The following is a 23,819-nucleotide window of genomic DNA, read 5'->3' on the forward strand; positions in this document are numbered from 1 at the left end:
AGTATGCAGAAATAATAGAAAAAAACTAATAATGAAGTTTTGATTTCAGTAGTGTGAGTGTACTTTTTCTTTTCATTGTTCTTTATTCCTGTGTACCAAAGTGTTTGCTCACTGTATCACAGTTAATGTTTTACCTCTTAGATATGAGTATAAACACCTGCCAATAGAAAGGATGTTAAATATGTGCCTGCAATAACAAAAAAGTTCTTAAAGTGTGTTTCTACTTTTGTTTCAAGGCAAGAAACCATTGCAGGCAAAGGGGACTCAACGTGCTGCATTGTTTCTTTTTTCCTTACATTGCAATGGAGTGTTAGTAAAACATTATTTTCCACTGAATTACAACCTGCCCCTATGGGAAGCCCAGGACACGTCTTTAGTAATGGTGGCAGGGATGGTGACAGCAGTCATTGCATCCAAAATGCTGCGATAGTTTTGCCCATGTTGAAAGATTTCACTGCCAGATACAGGAAGTCCCTGGTCTGCATAGTAGTGGTGGGTTCATTTGTCAGTGGTGGCAAGGGGGATAGGTTCATTGACGGGTGAGTGGAGATTGGTGTGCATCTTAAACTGATAGTCAGTTCTTTATATCATAGAGGACATAGATAATAGCAGGACCAACATTTAAAAGGCAAGACATTGAAAGGATAAGAACACTCATAAAATAAAAATGTGCTTTTAAAGTAGATCTATCATGAAATTAAAGTTGAAGTTCAGAATAAGCAAATATTGTCTAAGTACAAGAAACATGTATTTTTACTTGAGTCCCAATGTGCTTTGCGTATTTTTTCCATATCTGTGCAATGAATGCCTAGTGTCTAGGGTTAAACCAGTTTGTTACTTTGATGTGTATCTATAAACAGTTACATAAGACGCCTGGTCATTAGTCACATATCTTAGCTGATTGCCTAAGGGTCGGTTCACACTGCGACTTCGCTCCGACTTAGAAAAAGGTTCCTGTAAGACTTTGGGGGCGACTTGAGGCGACTTGCATTGACTTCTATAAGTCGTATTGCAAGTCGCCGCAGTGGTCGTGTCCAGGTCGTCTGAGGCGGTCGCGCTGCAAGTCGTGCTGCCTCAGTGTGAACGAACACTAAGGCTAAACAGGATATACATTCAAAGAACAGGCTTGACCACACAGATGAGCTGGGGGGGTGGGGGAGGTGGTGTTGCTGTACAAACATTCCCACATTCTCATAGCCCTTGTACACACGGTCGGACATTCCGACAACAAAATCCGTCGGATTTTGTCCGAAACTGGTGTTGCATACATGCGGTTGGACAAAGTTGTCGGAAAATCTGATCGTTCAGAACGTGATGACGTAATTTCGTTATGACGAGTTCAGGCTAGTAGCCAATAGCTTTGGTCTAGTAATTTGATCTGAGCATTTTGTCTGATCGGAATTCTCTACACACAATCGGGCAAAGTCTGATCGGATCATGTTGTCTGAAAGTTTTATAGCCCAGCTCTAAAACTTTGTCGGTCGGATATTCCGACGGAAACAGTCCGATGGAGCTCACACACAGTTGGATTATCCGACAACACGGTCTGATCCGACATTTTCCGTCGGAATATCCGACCGTGTGTACAAGGGCATACACAAACAGAAACCCACACAATAAGGACAAAATGGAGGAGTCATGATGATTCATTCATATTATTACACCCATCCCACCCCATAGTTTTTTGCAAGCTGTCTGTAGTGGGAGAAGAAAAAGAGAACAGCTCAAAGAACTCCATAGCAAAGTCAGTGACATATGCTTTTAATAAAATCAATGTCAAATACACTCACAAAAACAGATGCACTGGGAATGGTAAAAAGAAAAGCCGAGATACACACACACACACACACACACACACACACACACACACACACACACACACACACACACACACACACACACACATACACCAAACAAAATATAATGGGTATAACAAGGTCCACTGCAAAATTAAAGGATACTCCCAGACCACTCACCACTGTGGATCATTGAAGGTGGGGGCATGTAGTATCAAAATGGAAGAAAGGTTTTAAACTCCTGTTCAGCGGGATGGGGGCTGCATGTGAGCTCACTGATTGAAATCAAAAGCGTTGATAGTGGGATGGTAAACAATATCACTAGGAACTATATGACATCCTGGTTCACTGATGAGATGTCAAATTTCACTTATGTCACGTGGTGGAACGTCATTGCATTCCTATAGCTGAAGAACTGCCCACACAGTCTCTCCTGGTCGGGACAGGATGCCCATAGTACATGGAAATTCTGCAAGAGTAGTGTCAGGGCCTGGATTTGAACCCGGAACCTCTGCTGTGTTAAGCAATGTCTTTTCTTGCTGAGCTACCTGGAATGCTGGGCAGTGCCCGGGAAAATTCTTTGAATGATCCTGTCTTGAACCTTGTTTGCCTTGAACCGTGAACGCTTTGCTCCCCCCATGAACTTCCTGATTTAAGCCATGTCTCTGCACTTCCTGTTTGCCAGATTATTGTGCTCTCTCCAGCCAGTATCTCGCTCCTGTCCTTCCTGCTGCTGTCCTTATTTTGCTTTGTTATAGACCCTTGTCTTGTTCCTTGACTACACTTCTGCCTAATCCCAACCTGCAACTACTCATTAACGACCCTTTGGCTTGTTTACTGACTACGAGTCTGTTTGTCCCTACCTGCTTATCCTGTAATGGACCCCAGCTTACTCACCTACTGGTGGAGCGATCCTGAGGATCGCGACCTGGCACTAACAGCAGAAAAATCCATCTCCACCATCAGGAACTCTGGGGAACGCAGATTAGTACTTAGACTCTGCACCTCAGTTGAGCCTCAGGTGACTGCCCGTGTACCTATCCTGCTGACTTATCGGAAGCTCTATGCAGGTCTATAGGCAGGCGGATGTACTCAGACTTGTCTCTGATATTATAAAGTTTCTTTATGAATTTCTCACAACAATAGCACCATTTGGTGATGAAAGTGATTAAAAGTGCTGAACTGCTTGAATTTGTCAAAAGTCAGTACCAACAATGCTTCCGACTATATACAGACCTCTAGGAATGTGTAGAAAATGCCCTTTTTTCTGCATTCTTTATTTATAGAAAGTATCATACAGTACAGCATATACATGAGGCACAAAAATAGTTAAAGAAATCAACAGGCCAAACACATGACCAGCGAGAAAGGAAGCACAGAACAATGTGTGCCATAACCTCAATCTGTCAGGATCATATCAGGACATTTGTACTTATGATGACCCATAAGTATAATTGCTGCCTAATTAAATATAAATGATAGAATAAAATGATAAAAGTGAACTGTGCATCTAAACCTTTCTGTAGGTATTATTTTTGTATTAAGAATATGTGGAGTGGTAAGAAATAGAAAAATGGAGAAAGGGGATGCAGAAGTGAGGATGGATGGGTTTTGGAAATGTCCTGTCCCCCCTCTGCTAAGGGGAGATTGTCACATCCGTGTCATCAGCAGTCTGTAATAAGGATTTGAACTCCAAGGTAAAGGGAAACTCACGGGATAGCAGACAGCAGAATTTTTTTCTTGTTTAAACCAATAAACAAACTCACACTTTCCTTTGGATAAAATTAGGGCCGCGGCCTTTATTATTATTATTGGCTTAAATAAATAAAATTTACTTTTATTTTCCATTTAAAACACATAAACAGCTCGGCCACTACGACTCAAGCTGTATCATCCAAAGAAGAGGGGGATAACCCCATATTTTAATAATTACTTCAAGAACACCAACACTCTTTATTCATAAATAATTAAATGTTCAAAATATGTAAAAAAAAAACGTTCCCCTTAAATATAGTGACACTACCACATAATTAGCCCCGACTGAAGGGAGCGAGGGAACACCACAGCTTGATCCTACTGAGGCGACTGGGCCTCTGGGGCTCTGAACTCCCTTTTTATTTGAAAATTTCCTCACAGATCCCCTTAAACTGACCAGATACAGTGGTCACCTGACCCCTCCATTGGCCAGGTGACCACTTCCAGCATCTTTTAAACCTGAGGGGAAACCCCGCTGACACAATCCCATGAGGGAAGGGGAAGGTAAAACTGTTTCCCCCCTTTTCCTTTCATTCCAGTAAAACCATATTTTCCAATGTGTCATTAACTCCTTATTAAATCACCGTTATGCTCCAGTGCAGCTGCTTTCTTTTCCCTGCTAATGATGGGCTCGGGTGTGTTTTGAACTAGAATCGGAAACCCACGTATGCGAACCCACCAGGGGGCTATCACCTGTAGGAGCCAATCATCTGTGACAGAGGTTTTCCCCACCCCTTCTGTTGCACATATACGGGTGGTGTGTATACATGCGGCTGTGGAAAGCCTTGGCCGCCAATGATCGTGCTCAGGGGTCAAGTCCTGGGGAAAAAAGTGTGGGAACTCCCACCCAAGATCCACTCCCCCACCAAAAAAAATTTATACACTCATATGCATATATATTTCACAGAAAATACCGTGCAACATTTATTGTAAAGTGCCAGTTTACAAAAACAAAATAAGTTTACTTGTCAAACTAACAGAATAATCACCACAATGGGTGATGATCTTTCCCTTGTTCGATTCCTCCCACTGACACCAATTATGGGGGACGATTCCTTCCACGAGAGAGCAGGTGTTCCCATCAGAGTGCCCCCCATCAGAGAGCAGTTATCCCCATCAGAGAGTCCCCCCATCAGAGTGTCCCCAGAGTTCCCCTTCAGAGTTGTGACTGAGCCATCACAAAGTAGAAAAACGTGTACCTGGATAAGTCCTTGACGAAGGAGCAGCTGCAGGGGGTCAAAAGTCGGGTGGAGGAACTTGATGAGGGCAGGAAGCACAGGTGATGTCATTGGTTGTTAGGACAATGGCGGTTCTAGCAGCCAATGACAGTATTGCAGCGGAGATCTAGCACTGCAGATTGACAGGCGCGGTCCTGTATAGTATAGCCGCGGGTGCTGGAGGAGGTGGACTGAGGGAGGGGAGGACGCCGTCCTTCACTATGCGGCGATGCTGGGCATCGCTGCTTAGTGAAGGATCGTCTCGGGCGGATCTAGTCCTGCAATGGGAATGGCGTTCCAGCTGTGAAAAAAGTGCAGGGACGCCGTTCCCACGCGTTCCCACAGGACTCGAGCCCTGAATTTGTGCTGTATAGGTGACAGCTTCCTGGCAGGCTCGCATACATGGATTCAGGTTCTGGTCTTACCATGTTTGCGCTCATCGCTGGTCCCTGCACTACCTGATGATCAGATCAGTCCTAAAATGCTTCATTTCCTAAAGCCAAGAAAGTTCTCAGAACCCAGGTTGGTACTATAGATGAATAGTGTCAATACTTTTTTCGATACACTGGCCATGAATTGTAACCAGGCTGTATGGAAGCTTCATGTTATAACGTGAACCTGTTTATCATGTGGTTTCTGAAGATTGCAGCTCGTTCACATGATACACTGTTAACAGGAATGAGCGAAGCAGCTGTTGTGTTTATTCAGGAGACATGCACTGTGTTCCTGTGACAAGCCTCCAACACAGCTCACCAGACCCAGCAACTAAATCTGTTTAAGTCTTGTCTGGTGGCAAGCTTGTGACATTGGTTTAACCCGAATGCTTTCCACAAGCTGGATATCACATTTATACACAAAAAGGCTCCTGATAATGCTGTAAATCCTATATCGGTTCTCAGCTATGCTTGGATCTGTTAGTCTTATATGGTATTATAATAGCTATCATGTGATAAACACTTTATATCGGAACAGAAAATGAAATCCTGATTGTAACGGAAATAGCACTTAAGGTTGAATTTCAAAGGTAATTCCCTAAATTTGTAAACTCCGTGTAACTTTGACGGGTAGCGGCATGACTGTCTTTCCTGTGTTATAAAATTCCGTGAACCATGGCATGTTAGTGTGATAATGCGATAGGAACTTACTGCCATCAAACCAGCTTTTCATTTCAAAAGAGACCTACAGTACATTGAAGTTTGATGCCATTTCCTGGCTTTGTCTCTAACTGTTGGTACTTTACCCTGTCTTTTAACCACTTCAGCTCCAGAAGGATTTATCCCCTTAATGACCAGGTCATTTTTATGTGATACGGCACTGTGTTACTTTAACTGACAGTTGCGCAGTCGTGCAACGCTGTACCCAAACAAAATTGATGTCCTTTTTTTTTTTACACAAATAGGGCTTTCTTTTGGTGGTATTTGATCACCTCTGTAGTTTTTATTCTTTTGCGCTACAAACACGGACAATAAATAAAGATACATACGATATTTTTTTACTTTCTGTTATAACATATATCCAAATAAAAAAAGTAAAACAACTAATTTCTTCATCAATTTAGGCCAATTTGTATTCTGCTAAATGTTTTTGGTAAAAAAAAAAAACAATAAGCATATATTGATTGGTTTGCCCAAAAGTTATAGCGTCTACAAACTACGGGATAGATTTATGGATTTTTACTAGTAATGACTGCGTCAGCAATTTTTATCGGGACTGCAACATTGCGGCAGACAAAGCTGACCCTAAGTGACACTTTTTGGGGACCAGTGAAACCAATATGGTGATCAGTGCTAAAAAATGCACTGATTACTGTATAAATGACACTGGCGGGGAAGGGGTTAACATCATGGCAATTAAAGAGTTAAGTGTGTTTTCTTACTTTGTGAGGGAAGTGCTCATAGGAACAACACAGAGATCCCTGTTCATGATCACTAGGAACAAAAGATTTCCATGTTGTCCCTTGTCAGAACAGGGATATGCCTTGTTTACATAGGCAGATCCCCCATTCTGCCTCTCGGTATGGGCATAGGCTCCTCCTCCGTGACACAGGCGCATGCGCCCACCATGGCGCACACACCAACACAGTATTGCAGGAATCAACGTACAGATATGTTGTTTTGCACAATAGAGCCACCCTGCCACAGTATATATGCGGTGGGCAGCAGTGATCCTATGAAAAAAAACAGACAGACTGGTTGTACTAAAGTCGGTCAATAGATCAACTTCATGGCAATCTGCCTGCCCATAGATGGATCAAAATTTGTCCGGTTCAACAGGATCCTGTCAAATTTTGCCGCTCAATTGCGTATATATATGTTATTGTGTTCAAGTGGTTATACGAGGGCCATGGCTGTAGCTGTCAGCCATAACCCTGGTATTAAAATTTTCATCCAGGGATTCCCTACCCCTGGAAAAGTGATCCACGTGGCTCCGCTGAAGGGTCATCTACCCCCACTCCCTCTGCTCACTGGTGCCTCTCTGGGCACTCCTGTGGGATCAGGAAGCCCGTCACTCAAGCTGGTTCCACCGGCTGATCATAGAGCTGATTGGGGATCAGAATGTCTCCGATCATATCTATGCTCCAGGAGACCGGAAGCAACGTTTTTTTTTTCACTTCCTGTTAAGGCAAATGTAAACAGAGCCATTTTATTTTTTGGAAAGCATGTGTGTGTTGGTTGTTGTTGTTTGTTGCTTATTTTTGTTTTAATCTCTTGCTTTCAAGAGTAGAGGAGAGATTTCAAGAGACTGTGTAAAAATAAAATTTTAACATTTTTATATATTTTTTTTAGGGTTGAAAATATTTTTATTTGGAGCAACATGCAAAGAACAAAAGAATGACATCAAGTAGTTAAGTGAGGCAGCGAGTCCGCTCAATTGCTATTGCCCACAGCTGGACTCATGTCAATCAACAATGGCATATAAACATAAAAGTCCATTGGTAGAAGTCATCAGGGAACACTATAAAAAAAGGAAATTCAGTTCCATTGTGAACTGAATGAGAAGAAGAGAAATAAGAAAAATAAAAGGACATAGAAGACCAAGAGGAGAGGGAAAGCGAGAGAGAAAGAGGGATGGAGAGGAGAATTCTGCTGGGGAATTGGTTGAGGAAAAAGATAGCAAGGAAACAGGAGAATATAATTCTCGGAGCCCTGAATTAAGGCAGGTGTGAGGACGGTCCTGTTGAAGCCGAGTGCATAGTTGCGAGGGTATCTGAGAAGAAGCAGAGCCAAACAAACCACAATACTTTATATTTGTCGAAGGTGTTATTATCCTATGCCAGCATCTCCTCCATTCTCATAATGTTGTTCAAAGTAGAAACCCATTGAGCCAGGCAGTGCAGTGGCAGTCTTCCAATATAAAGGAATGAGCTGTAGAAAGCACTTTTTTTGTGAAGCAATAGATCCGGGGTGCATAGAGAACATGGCAACCACCAGAGCTGGTATTAGAGATTCCTCATACATGACATTATAAACTTGAAATACCTGTGTCCAGAAGGGGTTTATCCTCTTACATTACCACCAGACATGTAGGTAAGTGCCCGAGGCTGTGCCACAGCGCCAGCACGAAGCAGGGGTATTGGGGAAGATTCGGTGTAATGTTGAAGGATCCCTATACCACCGTGATAGGATCTTGTAATTCTTTTCTTGTGAGTGCCAGGAGATGGAAGACCTATGGGTAAAATGAATTGAAGTCTGCCATTCTGCCCCTGAAAATTCCTTCCTCAAATCTGCGGATCACATCTTGGTGTAGGGTGGCAGGTCATCATGTGTAAGGGCTTGAATTAAACAGTACAAGGATTAAAGTAGATGTCTTGGCGTATCCTGTAGGGAATACAACCTTTCAAACTCAGTAAGAGGGAGATGTATTTGGGAAGAGAGGAACAATTGTTTTGTGAACGTTAATAGGTGAAGGGTAGTAAGCCAATCACGCCTACCCGCAGGGATACCTGGGGTTCCCACTCGAGGTCAGATAAACGAGTATGCCTGTGGCCACTTGGAGCATAGGAATGATCCTAATGTAGGAACTCCTATACCCCTGGGAAAGGCAGAGGTGTCGAATAAGGGCATCAAATAAGAAGGAGTTGAGGGATAGGAACAAAATCCTTTTCTATACCATAACCTAAGAGCGGCGAGTGTCAGTGGTGAAGAGGAGGTTAAGTGGGACAAAGCACCATTATATCCGCAGAGAAGTGTGCGTAGGTCAACTGGAGCTAAATCCTGTTCAATCATGACAGAAGCCTTCGTGGAGGGATGGGGTAACCACTCTAGGATGAGTTCCATAAGAGCAGCTATATAATAGAGCTCCTAATCGGGTAGTCCTGTACCCCACTGGAGTTTTGGAAGGGTGAGCAAGTTATATTTGACTTTAGATAGGCCATGATTCCAAAGAAATCTGATAGAGAGAGAACGTAGTGAAGTGAAAGGATTTGGGTGATGGTTTAAAATAGGTACAGCAATTTGAGTAGGGTATACATTTCAGAAGTATTAATGCGTCCAAACCAAGGTAAAGAGGAGCCCCCTGGTCTCTAATTCCTTCCGAATCCAAGATAGGAGAGGAACATAGTTTAGGGAAAATAGATTGGACAAATTGGCAGGGATCATAACCCCCAGGCAGGAGATGCCCTTCGTTTGCCACTGAAAGGAATAGTTTGAGCATAGCGAGGACATCGTGGAGTCGTGTAAAGACACATTAAGGGCCTCTGTTTTGGATATGTTTAGTTTAAAGTGGCTGAATGAGTCAAAGTATCTGAATTCAGAGAAAAGCAAGGGTAGGGATGTGTGGGGTTGCTGAACGTAGACCATAAGGTCGTCCGCATATAAAGATATTTTATGATGCGAGGAGAGTGTTTGGATACCTTGAATCAAAGCATGGCATTCGCTAGAAGCTCAATGACTAAAACAATTAAGAGGGGAAAATGGACATCCCTGACGAGTGCCGTTCAAGATGTGAAATGGTTCAGAGGAGGTTCCATTCACAAGGACAGAGACAGAGGGTTGAGAATACAGGGACATCACCTTAGAAATGAAAGCTGCACCCAGACCTATTTGTTCCAGAGATGGGGTCAATTGGAGATTTCTACGACTATCAAACGCTTTTTCGGCATCATAAAGACAGAAGACAGGCTTTCAGGTTATGGCTAGAGGTCGACCGATATGGGTTTTTCTCTGGCCGATGCCGATGCCGATATTTAGAAATCATGGCGGCCGATAGCCGATATATGATCCCAATTTTTTTGGGCCGATATGTTAGGCCGATTTTATTTTATTTATTTATTAATTTTTTTCCTTTTTTATTTATTTTTTATTTATTTTTAATCCCCCTTGATCTAACACACCTTTCCCACTGGGGCGTTTTTCAGGCGCTTTTGGGCTAAAAATAGCGCCTGTAAAGTGCCTGCAAAATGGCTCCCCTGCAGTCTGTGTGAAAGACAGAGTGCTTTCACACTGAGGCGATGCGCTGGCAGGATCTTAAAAAAAAGTCCTGCAAGCAGCACGTTTGGAGTGGTGTATACCGCTCCTCCACCACTCCTGCCCATTGATATGAATGGGCACCACTGCCGAAGCGCATGCAATGCGATTTGGCAGCAGTGCTTCATGGGCGCATTTAACCTCTTCCTTGGCCGCTAGCTGGGTTATATGTGCCCCACTAGCAGCCAAATAGCACCGCTAAAATTATGGTAAAGAGCGGCTAAAACTTGCGTTTTACCATCAACGCCTGCCCTTTCCAGTGTGAAAGCAGCCTTCATAAGTGATACAGAAAATTTCTTGCATTTAAACATTTATTAAACAAAACAAACCGCCAATCAGTTTACTTGTATGTATGATTTAGATGTAAAAAAAAAAAAAAACCTATATATTAAATAAAAACAGGTAGTCAAAACTTTTGTACAAAAAAAAAAATGGGCTAACTTTACTGTTTTTATTTTATTTTTTAAATAGTGTATTTTTTTCCCAAAAAAATGCATTTGAAAGACCTCTGTGCAAATGCAGTATGACATAAAATATTGCAACAACCACTATTTTATTCCCTAGGATCTCTGCTAAAAAAATATATATAATTTTTGGGGGGGTCTAAGTGATTTTCTGGCAGAAAATACAGGATTTTTACTTGTAAGCAACAAGTGTCAGAAAAGATTTAGTCTTTAAATGGTTAAACTGAGAACTTCTACACACAGAGATGACTTCATTCATTCAAGTGTAAACATTGTATCTTTCTGTTCTTTTCTTGGCAGACTGCCCAGAGAGGAGGAAAGACGTTGCTATGACGACTCAGACAACTTACACTGACTTCTATTACAGAAGTCATTTCAAAGTCCCGCTGTAGTTCTAAATCGGCTTTTTATCAGCACAATCGGCCGATGCCGATTATTTAAAAAACGGCAAATATCGGCCGATATATCGGTCGACCTCTAGTTATGGCTTTGGATATAAGAGATAAGGTAAATCGTTTTAGTTGTGTTGTCTCTTGCCTGGTGACCCAGGACAAAACCAACCTGATCCCTGTGAATAACTTCAGGTAATAGAGGAGATAAGTGATTTGGCAAGAACCTTCACTAAGATTTTGAGATCTATGTTTAATAAGGATATTTGGCGATAACTACTGCATTGTGAAGGGTCCTTACCAGGTTTCAAAAGAATAGACACATTCGCTAACAAGAGCCCTCTAGAGGGGAGAGTGGAATCGTCTATAGCGTTAAACGCCAGAGTCATGAATGATGTTAGTAGGGGTGCAAAGGTTTTATAAAACCAAGGCCTGAACCCGTCTGGGCTAGGACATTTACTTAACTTCAAAACCTTGAAAGCGCCCAAAAATTCAGGCTCTGCCAAGGGTTTGTCCAGGTCTGCGGCGTCCTGGGAGTCCATTTTGGATAAAGCCGTCTCAGTGATATAAGCCTGCATATCATCTCGATGGGTGGAGTTGGTGTTGTTGGGGGCGTCGGGCGATTTAGGTTTTAGAGCTGAGAATAGTAGTGCCTAAAAGAGGAGGAAATGCCCTTAGTGTGAAAGGTTTTGTCCTGGTTAGGTTGGGTGATGAATGGGATAGAGTGACCGGGAGGTCTGGGATGAAGATTCTGCACTAAGTGTTGGCCACATTTGTTGGTCAAAGAGTAGTGTTAGTTACGTGCCCTATCACATGCAATTTAAGAAGTGAAAGTCCAGGAGTTGGAGCAGATTGCGGCGGGCATTAGCTAACTTGACATAGGTAAATGGTTTTAAATTTCATTTGTGGAGTGATTCAAGCTCTGCAATGGTGGTTAACAGGCAGTGGATTTCATCCACTATGCTCCTCTTATTCAACATGGCTCCTGCCTGAAGAACGCTCCAAACCACACATTTCAGCGTTTCCCACTGAATAAGGGGAGTAGTAGTGTCTGAGAAATGATCGGACACAAAGTTCTGAATAGTTTTGGAGACCTCTGCTACACAAAAAATAATATATATATATATATATATATATATAATATATATACCGTTTACATATGTGTGTGCGACTTACATATGCACATGCGTTCACCTCTGTGGGCTAGCATGGGGGATGGGGGTGTTTAAAAAAAAAAAAAAAAAAAAAAATATATATATATATATATATATATATATATATATATATGTATTTAAGTGCCTCCGTCCTCCATGCTAGCCTGCAGAGTTAAACTCATGTGCATATGTAGGTCGCACACACATATGTAAACGGTGTTCGCACCACACATGTGAGGTATTGCTTCGAATGTTATAGCGAGAGCAATAATTCTGATAAACTGGTAACCTGTAAACAAAAATGTTAAAGCGGTGCCTATGGAGATTTTTATGTATCATAGTTTGTCGCCATCGCATGAATGTGTGCAATTTTAAAGCGTGACATGTTGGGTATCTATTTACTCAGCTTAATATCATCTTTTATACTGTAGGAAAAAAAATTGGGTTATATATTGTGTGTTTTGGCATTTAAGAGTGTATTTTTTTCCCCAAAAAAATTGCATTTGAAAACTGCTGTGCAAATACCGTGTGACATAAAAAATTGCAAAGACCACCATTTTATTCTCTAGGGCAGGGGTGGCCAACCAGACAAAGACCAAGAGCCACATTTTTTACCAAGAGCCAAAGAGCCACATCATACGCATGGGCACACATGAACATCACCCCATCCCTTCCTCATACACACATACTTTTGCTCAGCTGGATTTATTGTAAATGTCACACGCTGTTTTAACACTACAAAGACCACAGGCCAGTCATTTTCAACAATGAACACTGTGTGCACTCTCACACAGACAAACTCTGTTTAACCAAATCCATAAACAATAATAGAACAATTTACAATACATACATGAAAAACTGCCCACATGCGCATTTGACGAAAATACTGTAGCGACCCTGCAGTAATGTTGAGTGTTACAATGTTTATGTTAGAGTTCTGTGATTTCCCATGGTCTGTGACTGCGTCTGCCTGGATGTGAGAGCGAGGGGGCGGGGGAGTGAGAGTGAGGGGTGAGCGGAGGTGTGTGTGAGAGCGGATGGCGAACGACTGGAAAAGAGTAAGGAAGAGAAACGAAGATTGTTTTTTGTTTGTGTTGTTTTGGCGTGATTACGGCCAACAGTAATGGAGTTCTGCTGTTGTCAATAAATGAAAGTTTATTCAACTAATTCTCGTCATTCTTGCACGTCTGGCAGAACGCTACAATATGAACGTAAGAGCCGAATGGAACCGGGCAAAGAGCCGTGGGTTGGCCACCCCTGCTCTAGGGCCTCTGCTATATAAGGTTTGGGGGTTCTAATGCCATGTACACACGACCAGACTTTTCGTCAGCAAAGGTCTGACGGAACGAATCCGTCGGACAATTCGATCGGACCTTTGCTGTTCAAAAATCTGACGGACTTTAGAAGTAGAACCAGTTCCTATCGAGACATTAGCTTGCCTGTATGCTAGTCCGATGGACGAAAACCAACGCTAGGGCTGCTATTGGCTACTAGCTACGAACTTCCTTATTCTAGTCTGGTTGTACGTTATTACATTCCAATCCGTCGGACTTTGGTGTGATTGTGTGTGGCCAAGTCCATTCATTCGGACCGTCCGACCTAGTCTGCCGGAAAGTCCGGTCGTGTGTACACGGCATAAGTAATTTACCAGCAAAAAATACAGATTTTTACTTTACTTTACACAAAAAGTGTCAGAAAAGGCTTGGTGTTCAAGTGGCTATATGGTGGGTGGGAAAGGGTTAATAATTTCATTAGCATGTTGATGAGGAGGGAAGGAGGAACCAGGAAAGGCTAACTATGAGCAGATTAAGGGCGGCCATACATGGTTCAAATCTTAGGAACTGGCCAGGATTCAAAAGTGGTTGGACACCCTGTACAACCACTTTTACCTACAGGTAAGCCTATATTAAGGCTTACCTGTAGATGCTTGAAATATCTCCTAAACCTCCACGGTTTAGGAGATATTTACTAAAATGACAAGGTTCGATGACTACGGCACATGCGCCAACCTTTAGAAAGGACACATCGTGCCGTTTCGAATAGGGATCATGCCATGACTGGCAGCTCCCATGCACATGTGTGGGAGTGACGTCACGTGACTCCAGCCAGTCACAGAGCCAGAGTTCGCAGCCATGGAAGGAAGAGGGGTGAAGATGGATTCTCCCTGCTCGTGGGGACAACGGCAACAGTGCGGACTTTGGTGCCAGGTAAGTGACACCTGATGGGCTACTATGCGATGCATAGTAGCCCATTATGCTTTACCTTTGCAGGGAAAGAAAAACCACCGCTCCAAGATAGCCCTCCAGGGCAAAAGCTTTTCCTCGTATTGATGAGCCCCAGGTGCTGGCTGTTACACACACTATAGGCAGGTGAACAGAACAAAAGTCTGGATAACCGCACACTGGAAAGCTATGAGTAAGCACTGATCTCAGTGCGAAACGCACTAGTTTATTGCACCCCCCCCCCCCTTTATCTTTTTTCTGTGGATTATTTGATTTGATGTGATCTACGATTTTTCAATAAAAGACTAGATTTCAAGTCTTTTTCCAGTGTGCTGTTATCCAGAGTTTTGTTCTGTTCACCTGCCTATGCTTTACCTTTGCAGGGAAATAAAGAGGAAGTAGAACACACCAGGGTTTTCTTCTTCTTTAATGGGCAGGCTGAATGTACCCAGTTGATCAATAATGGTATAACCAGCCTGCCGGATTTGCTTCCAATTATCGCTAGTGGCTGCTATAGCCGCTAGTGATGATTACTGTCTTCTCTGGGTGGGGACAGCTTCCCCCACCTGCCTCAGCCCCCCTGCCAATAGACAATTGCTCGGCAGGAGGGATTCACTGGTCAGCACTGTCTGTGTTGATGGGGGAATCGTGCAAATCTCTTACCTGCAACCCGTTGTTGCAAGAAAGAAAATCGCACTGTCTATGGTCTGCCTGTCTCTTAGCATTTTTACCAGTACTATGTGTTTTTTTTTTATATATTATTTATTTATTTCATTTTTTTTCTTTTTTTCTTGTTATGATGAGTAGGTTAAATTACATTTTTGCTATTTTGTCAAATCTATTTACAAGTTAGGTAGCCACTACTTGAAAATCTTTAATACCTAAGGAGTTAAATATTAGATTTAAATCAGATTCTTAGGAAGAGTCTCTTTGTATGGGTGTAGCCCAGACACCAGCAGAGAAGGTGACAGCGAGAAGCAGCACAGCCCAGGGGACCTGAGTCGGTGAGATCCCAGCCAGGACTATTTATAACAACCAATTAGAGGCATCTCTCAGCCAGCTTCATTCAAGACAAACTGACACACAGGAGGTTTGTAAACACAAACGTTCCCAGCACTGGGCTTACACAACTCAACAGCACTGAAGGTTACGTTCTACAGAACCATTCTGGATCTGGATTACACTCACTGGCAAAAACGTCTGTGGAAAGAAGGCAGAAATGCCTGAAAGAGAAGACTTTGAACTAAACGAAAGGTAACAAGCTGATCTTTATTTTTCTTAGCAGGTGAAGTTACAACAAGGAAGAAAACACACAAGGACATTGTTGTTTTCATAACATGATCTCTACCAGGGTGCAGTTTGCTGATGGCGCATACGGGTTTAGATTTTAATCGCTATGTTGTAGGACTATAGCAGAACAACTACCAAGGAAACAAACTGACAAGATATTTCATAAACATTTGTGCTGACTTGATAACTCCTTCATAAAACATAAGTTTGAAGTGGACAAAGATCAAACCAGCTGACCTGATGATCTACAGTCACTACATAAAAACGCATCCTGGGGGTCTGGAGCAGATGTGCATGTCAACCAATCCGCTTCTAGCTTCAGATTGTGCAGTTAAGGGGATTGTAAATGACTACCTTGGAAAAATTTTGTATAGATATATTTAAAAAACTTTTTTTTCTTGTTTTGAAAAGTGATCACATTCCCTTTGTTCAAAGATGCATAGAGAGCTGGGGGAGGAGAAGCTTCAGCACACTGAGCTTTCCAGTGAATAGCTGTGTGTGTGGGGGGGGGGGGGGTGTCAGGGCAAGTCTGATCATTGTAGGAGAGCAGGCTGAATTCCCAGGGGGTGCCGGGGCAAGTCGGAACATTGTAGGAGAGCAGGCTGAGTTCCCAGGGGGTGTCAGGGCAAGTCTGATCATTGTAGGAGAGCAGGCTGAATTCCCGGGGGGTGTCAGGGAAAGTCTGATCATTGTAGGAGAGCAGGCTGAATTCCCAGGGGGTGTCAGGGCAAGTCTGATCATTGTAGGAGAGCAGGCTGAATTCCCAGGGGGTGTCAGGGCAATTCTGATCATTGTAGGAGAGCAGGCTGAATTCCCAGGGGGTGTCAGGGCAAGTCTGATCATTGTAGGAGAGCAGGCTGAATTCCCAGGGGGTGTCAGGCTGAATTCCCAGGGGGTGTCAGGGCAAGTCTGATCATTGTAGGAGAGCAGGCTGAATTCCCAGGGGGTGTCAGGGCAAGTCTGATCATTGTAGGAGAGCAGGCTGAATTCCCAGGGGGTGTCAGGCTGAATTCCCAGGGGGTGTCAGGGCAAGTCTGATCATTGTAGGAGAGCAGGCTGAATTCCCAGGGGGTGTCAGGGCAAGTCTGATCATTGTAGGAGAGCAGGCTGAATTCCCAGGGGGTGTCAGGGCAAGTCTGATCATTGTAGGAGAGCAGGCTGAATTCCCAGGGGGTGTCAGGGCAAGTCTGATCATTGTAGGAGAGCAGGCTGAATTCCCAGGGGGTGTCAGGGCAAGTCGGATCATTGTAGGAGAGCAGGCTGAATTCCCAGGGGGTGTCAGGGCAAGTCGGATCATTGTAGGAGAGCAGGCTGAATTCCCAGGGGGTGTCAGGGCAAGTCGGATCATTGTAGGAGAGCAGGCTGAATTCCCAGGGGGTGTCAGGGCAAGTCTGATCATTGTGGGAGAGCAGGCTGAGTTCCCAGCACAGCCAGACACAGGGGCGGACTGACCATTGGGGAACTCGGGCACTGCCCGAGGGCCCCATGCCACTAGGGGGCCCCATCAGGGTTGCCAGCCTCAATAAAACCAGGAACAGTATGTCAAAATCTGTGTTTTTTTAAAAATCCCAAGATTATAGCTGCCCCGCCTCTCCAGTACCTTTTCAGTGTGTGTATGTGTATTCTGTGTGTTTACTGTGTGTCTATACTGTATGTATATGTGTGTATACTGTGTGGCCCCATAATCTCCTATTCCCCGGGGGCCCCATAATCTCCTATTGCCCGGGGGCCCCATGAGTTGTCAGTCCGCCCCTGGCCAGACATCTGACCACGTTGAGGGATTTCACACAAAGGAAGCAATACGAAGAGAACAGGATACTTTTTCATACAAGTATATGGTACAGCAGGCACATATCAGGAATATGAAATGTTGTGTTTACAAACGCTTTAAGCTTAAAAAATTTAAATTGGAAGCTGGTTGGTTGCCAAGCACATCTACTCCAGATTATGGCTGCTCCAATCTTAATAAACTCCTTTTAAGTTAAATAGTAAAACAAAAAAGAATAATGTTCGGAAAATGACAAATATGCTATTGTAGTCTACAAATTAGAGTATATACTTTGTTTCCCTAATGTTAACTGATATCTTGTTTTCACTTACACTATATTACCAAAAGTATCGGGACGACTGCCTTTACATGCACATGAACTTTAATGGCATCCCAGTCTTAGTCCGTTGGGTTCAATATTGTGTTGGCCCACCCTTTGCACTTTAACAGCTTCAACTCTTCTGGGAAGGCTGTCCACAAGGTTTAGAAATGCATCTATGGGAATGTTTCACCATTCTTCCAGAAGCGCATTTGAGAGTTCAGGCACTGATGTGGATGAGAAGGCCTGGTTCACAGTCTCCACTTTAATTCATTCCAAAGGTGTTCTATCTGGTTGAGGTCAGTCAAGTTCCTCCACCCCAAGCCCGCTCATCCATGTCTTTATGGACCTTGTTTTGTGCACTGGTGGGCAGTCATGTTGAAGCAGGAAGGGGCCATCCCCAAACTGTTCCCACAAAGTTGGGAGCATGAAATTGTCCAAAATGTCTTGGTATGCTGACGCCTTAAGAGTTCCCTTCACTGGAACTAAGGGGCTAAGCTCAACCCCTGAAAAACAACCCCACACCATAATCCCTTCTCCACCAAATGATTTGGACCAGTGCACAAAGCAAGGTCCATAAAGACATGGATGAGCAAGTTTGGGTTGGAGGAACTTGACTGGCGTGCACAGAGTCCTGACCTCAACCTAGAAGAACACCTTTAGGATGAATTAGAGCAGAGACTGCGAGCCAGGTCTTCTGGTCCACATCAGTGCCTAACCTTTAACCTTAAACTACGTAGAGGGCTCTTTATTATAAGAGCGGCAAGGATGTGGAATTCCCTTCCACAGGTGGTGGTTTCAGCGGGGGGCATCGATAGTTTCAAGAAACCTGTTGGTACATTCCCGTAGACTCCCTCCTAAACCTTGTGGATAGCCTTCCCAGAAGAGTTGGAGCTGTTATAGCTGCAAAGGGTGGGCCAACTCAATACTGAACCCTATGTACTAAGACTAGGATGCCATTAAAGTTTGTGTGCGTGCAAAGGCAGGTGTCCCAATACTTTTGGTAATATAGTATATATATCAAGTCAGTGGAAAGAAGATGATTAATTACACACATATAAATATACATTGATCAGACATGTCATTATGACCACTGACAATTAACGTGAATAAGATTGATCATCTCATTATAATGGCACAACAAAGTTGTTGGGATTTATTAGGCAGCAAGTGAACATGTTGTCCTAGACATTGATGTGTTGAAAGCAGAAAAATGGGCAAGTATAAGGATTTGAACAACTCTGACAATGGACAAATGATAATGGCAAAATGACTAGGTTAGAGCAACTCCAAAATGTCATCTCTTGTGGGATGCTTCCGATCTGCAGTGGTTGGGACCTGCCAAAAGTGGTCCAAAGAAGGAAACCAGAGAACTGGGTTATGGGCGGCCAAGACTCATTGATTCACGTGGGGAGGAAGGGCTGACATAACCTCTCCGATCCAGTAGAAGTGCTACTGTAGCTCAGATTGCTAAAGGTTAATGCTGGTTCCGATAGAAAGGTATCAGAACACACAGTGCTTTGTTGCGTAGCCACAGACTGGTCAGAGTGCCCATGCTGAGTCATGTCCACAGCCAGAAGCACTTACAATGGCATGTGAGCATCAGAACTGGAAAAGGGAGCAATGGAAGAAGGTGTCTTTGAGTCCTCCAAATTCTCCAGATCTTATTCCAATTGAGCATCTGTGGGATGTGCTGGTAAAACAAGTCTGATCAATGGAGGACCCACCTCATAAATTACAGGGCTTAAAGGATCTGCTACTGATGGCTTGGTGCCAGATACCAAAGCATACCTTCAAAGGTCTATTAGAGTCCATGCCTCAACAGGGCAGAGCTGTTTTGGCAGCAAAAGGGGACCTATTAAATACTAGGTGTCTGGTCATAATGTTATGGCTGATCATTGTATAGACAAAGCAAAAGGCTGAAATATCCCAATATTTTTATTGAAAACATCAATCAGTCCAGTAGTATGGTTGTATGCTGCTTGCAAGGTTCTGGCCATGCTACTGGATTGATGGACATTTTCAATAAAGACATAGGAGTACTGCAACCTTTTGATTTTTTGTATATGTTTAGGACTGTTGGGGCTGCTTTCAGTTGCATGTATATTACTGTGCTAGATAATGTCAGCACTAAAATGTCATATGACTGAGTTATGTGTGTGAAAAATATTTTTATATGCATGGTTCCAGCTAATGCTAACAAGTATATTTCATAAAACTGCAGAGAAGGAAGTGGGGCGTTGCCTAAAATGGTTATAAAGGTTTTGTTATTTTAAAAAAAAACATGTTATACTTACTACCTCTGTGCAAGGGTTGTGCACGGAGTGGCCCCGGTCCTCCTATTCTGGGGTCCCTTAGTGGTGCTCCTGGTTCCTCCTCTTCTCAAGTGCCCCCACGGAGAGCTGCTTTCCATGGAGGCACTCACGCGGGCACGCTCCTGAGTTCTGCTGCTGCGGCCATTGACACAGCAGTACTCGGTCCCACCCCCGGCTCCCATGTCACTGGATTTCATTGACAGCAGTGGGAACCAATGGCTCCCGCTCCTTCCTATCAATCTATCCAATGAGGGCCTGAGACAGCCACTGGAGCTGCTGTGCTCGTCCCCGTTTCTAGAACGATTGGGTTCAGGTAAGTAAAAGGGGGGTTGCTGCACTACAGAAGGTTTTTCACCTTAATACATAAAATGCATTAAGGTGAAAAACCTTTGGGGTTTACAACCCCTTTAAAGCTGAAGCACAGGAATTCGATTTTTGCATACTTATGTTGGCCCAGCTTGGCTCCATGTAAATATCCATATGTGATATGCAGGCTGCTGCTGGGGTCAGCACTACTACAGTGATTGTCACAATTTTCTGGGAGTTCTGGGTGAGTGGCTTCCCCTCTGCATACTGAACAAGGGGGTAGCTGCTATTCGTAGAATGTCTTGTAGTTCATTCAGAGAATTAAGACATTTTCTAACTGGACGAGGTGGAAAGGAGGAGTGGTGACATCACAATGTCTACTTCATCCAATAAGAGGACTCTTTGTATTCATTGAGAAAATACAGGGCATTCTATGAATTTCAGAGGTGCCAAGCAAGTGATGCCTGTCTTTAACATGCCAAAGAGAGGTAACTTGCACAGAACCTGGACGATTGTGGCTCTCACCGTATGAACTTGAACATTTACGAGCAGCTGTGTGCCAGTTGAAGACAGATTGTGCTAAGGAGTGCTGGTGCCTGACCACCTGCAAGTATTCCCATAGTGGCTGCACAGAACACCTAGTAATTTATAATCTATCACCATATGTCAGCCAACCCAGATGACAAATAAATTTCATCAACCTCATTAGTAGTGGCATCCTTACTGTACACAGCTGTCTTTTGAATGGGTCTGCTTGATCTTTTCTTCTGGGCCAGTGGTGTACAAAGTATCCATATGGCAGGTTAGAAATAGTGAGAGGCTAAAAGAGTTGAGGTTGCCATACATTTATCCATGTTATTATCCCAAACAAACAAAAGATTTCTCAGCTCACTTACCAGCCAGCTTGCAAAACAAACTGACCCTATCCAACGGTTACTTTAAAAGTAGAGGCTTTTGTTTGCACACATTTCCAAATGTATGCATAAGCTGCAGTGCCCATGTCAGGGGACCTCAGTAGATACTGCAGTCCTAACTCTAAATCTCCAGAGCCTCCATAGTAGGAGCACATATAGGAATGGATAGATTAAAGGCAGGTATGTCTGGAGGGAGCCTACCCCTCCTTAAAGACACAACGACGCACGTCACACCCAGCAAAAGCACAGTGGCAGTGAAGGCATCCAGTGCATCCCTGCGGTACAAAAAAGTGGCAACTATCCCATTCTATAACGGCCTTTGCACAAAGGGGGGTCTTTGTTTGTTTGTCATGTGCATTACCCTTCCATGTGCTTATTGGTTGGGGTGTTTTCCACATTTATGTACAATTGATCCATATCATTATTTAATTATTAATTAATTATCAAAACTAAATAAGAATCATAAACCAGACTCTCGGCATTCAATCAATTTAGTGAGCTTTTGGTCAGTTTCCACATTGGCAAGGTGATTTTATCGACCACTTCTGATTGTCAAAACAAATACCTGCATGTTTGTCTGACAAGCGACCATAATACAGATCAATTAAATGATCATTTTCAATAGATTGTTTGTTTTAATTGAATACCATATGTGTTGCATCATTCAATGTTAAATTGATATACCTATGGTCACCTTTACAGAGAGCATGGTGCATACAGATAGACTCAGGCAGCCTCCCTAGAGTCAGCAGTCAGACGTGTTTACCCACTGCTTTGTGTGATCCTTGAAGAGACTGCACTGCCTAGGTTTATGTTTTCACATTCTATATTCTGATCTCTTCTTCATATTCAGGTCCTTAGCTCTGTTCATATTGACGTTAACATGAGAAGAACTGCTACTTTGATTTGATGAATAATGAGACATGTTAAGCTGTGTAATTTTATATCACTGGCCTACAATCATTTGAAAGATTTTGTTGCTTTTGTTCCAAACACAATCATGACTAGTCAGACGTACAATAACGCTAATGAAGAATCCAGTCTAACTGCTGCTGTATTATTTCCCAGAATCCCTGTTGATTGTATAAATGTAACCAATAGCTTTATAGAACATATACAGTATCTCACAAAAGTGAGTATGCCCCTCACATTTTTGAAAATATTTTATTCAATTTTTTCATGTGACAACACGCAAGCTTGTATAACAGTGTAAATTTGCTGTCCCCTCAATATAACTCAACACACAGCCATTAATGTCGAAACCGCTGGCAACCAAAGTGAATACACCCTTAATTGAAAATGTCCGATTTGTACCCAATTAGCCATTTTCCCTCCCCGGTGTCACGTGACTCGTTAGTGTTACAATGTCTCAGGTGTGAATGGGGAGCAGGTGTGTTAAATGAGACAACACTAATGACATTACACTTGCTACAATGTAAAGTAGTGAGTGTACAGCTTGTATAACAGTGTAAATTTGCTGCCCCCTCAAAATAACTCAACACAAAGCCATTAATGCCTAAACTGCTGGCAACAAAAGTGAGTACACCCCTAAGTGAAAATGTCCAAATTGGGCCCAAAGTGTCAATATTTTGTGTGGCCACCATTATTTTCCAGCACTGCTTTTAACCTCTTGGGTATGGAGTTCACCAGAGCTTCACAGGTTGCCACTGGAGTCCTCTTCCACTCCTCCATGATGACATCACAGAGCTGGTGGATTTTGGAGACCTTGTTCTCCTCCACCTTCCGCTTTGAGGATGCCCCACAGATGCTCAATAGGGTTTGGATCTGGAGACATGGTTGGTCATTCCATCACCTTTACCCTCAGCTTCGATAGTAAGGCAGTGGTCGTCTTGGAGGTGTGTTTGGGGTCGTTATCATGTTGGAATACTGCTCTGCAGCTCAGTCTCCGAAGGGAGGGATCATGCTCTGCTTCAGTATGTCACAGTACATGTTGGCATTCATGGTTCCCTCAATGAGAACTGTAGCTCCCCAGTGCCAACAGCACTCATGCAGCCCCAGACCATGGCACTCCCACCACCATGCTTGACTGTAGGCAAGACATACTTGTCTTTGTACTCCTCACCTGGTTGCCACCATACACCCTTGACACCATCTGTACCAAATAAATTTATCTTGGCTTCATCAGACCACATAACATGGTTCCAGTAATCCATGTCCTTAGTCTGCTTGTCTTCAGCAAACTGTTTGTGGGCTTTCTTGTGCATCATCTTTAGATGAGGCTTCCTTTTAGGACAGCAGCCATGCAGACCAATTTGCAGTGTATGTTCTGAGCACTGATAGGCTCACCCCCCCCCCCCCACCCCTTTAACCTCTGCAGCAATACTGCCAGCACTCATACGTTGATTTCCCAAAGCCAACCTCTGGATATGACTCTGAGCACGTGCACACTTCTTTGGTCGACCATGGCGAGGCCTATTCTAAGTG

General features: G+C 43.3%; 1 protein-coding gene across 2 annotated transcripts in view; it reads left to right on the forward strand.

Annotated features, from left to right (window-relative positions):
• RETREG1 (reticulophagy regulator 1) overlaps positions 1 to 23,819 on the forward strand; it is a 214,595-nt gene that overhangs the window by 131,616 nt on the left and 59,160 nt on the right. Inside the window, exon 1 of one of the 2 annotated variants that reach the window (XM_077492019.1) lies at positions 15,472 to 15,716. The exons of the other annotated variant lie outside the window; for it this stretch is intronic. Coding sequence (XP_077348145.1) covers positions 15,682 to 15,716 — 35 coding nt within the window. The 5' untranslated portion in view covers positions 15,472 to 15,681. Of the gene's footprint in view, positions 1 to 15,471; positions 15,717 to 23,819 lie in introns of those variants that run through there. 2 annotated transcript variants of the gene reach the window in all.

The sequence above is a fragment of the Lithobates pipiens genome, unplaced genomic scaffold (assembly GCF_037356315.1).
Source record: "Lithobates pipiens isolate NorthernLeopardFrog02 unplaced genomic scaffold, aLitPip1_a1.2 Scaffold_19, whole genome shotgun sequence".
Lineage (NCBI taxonomy): Eukaryota > Metazoa > Chordata > Amphibia > Anura > Ranidae > Lithobates > Lithobates pipiens.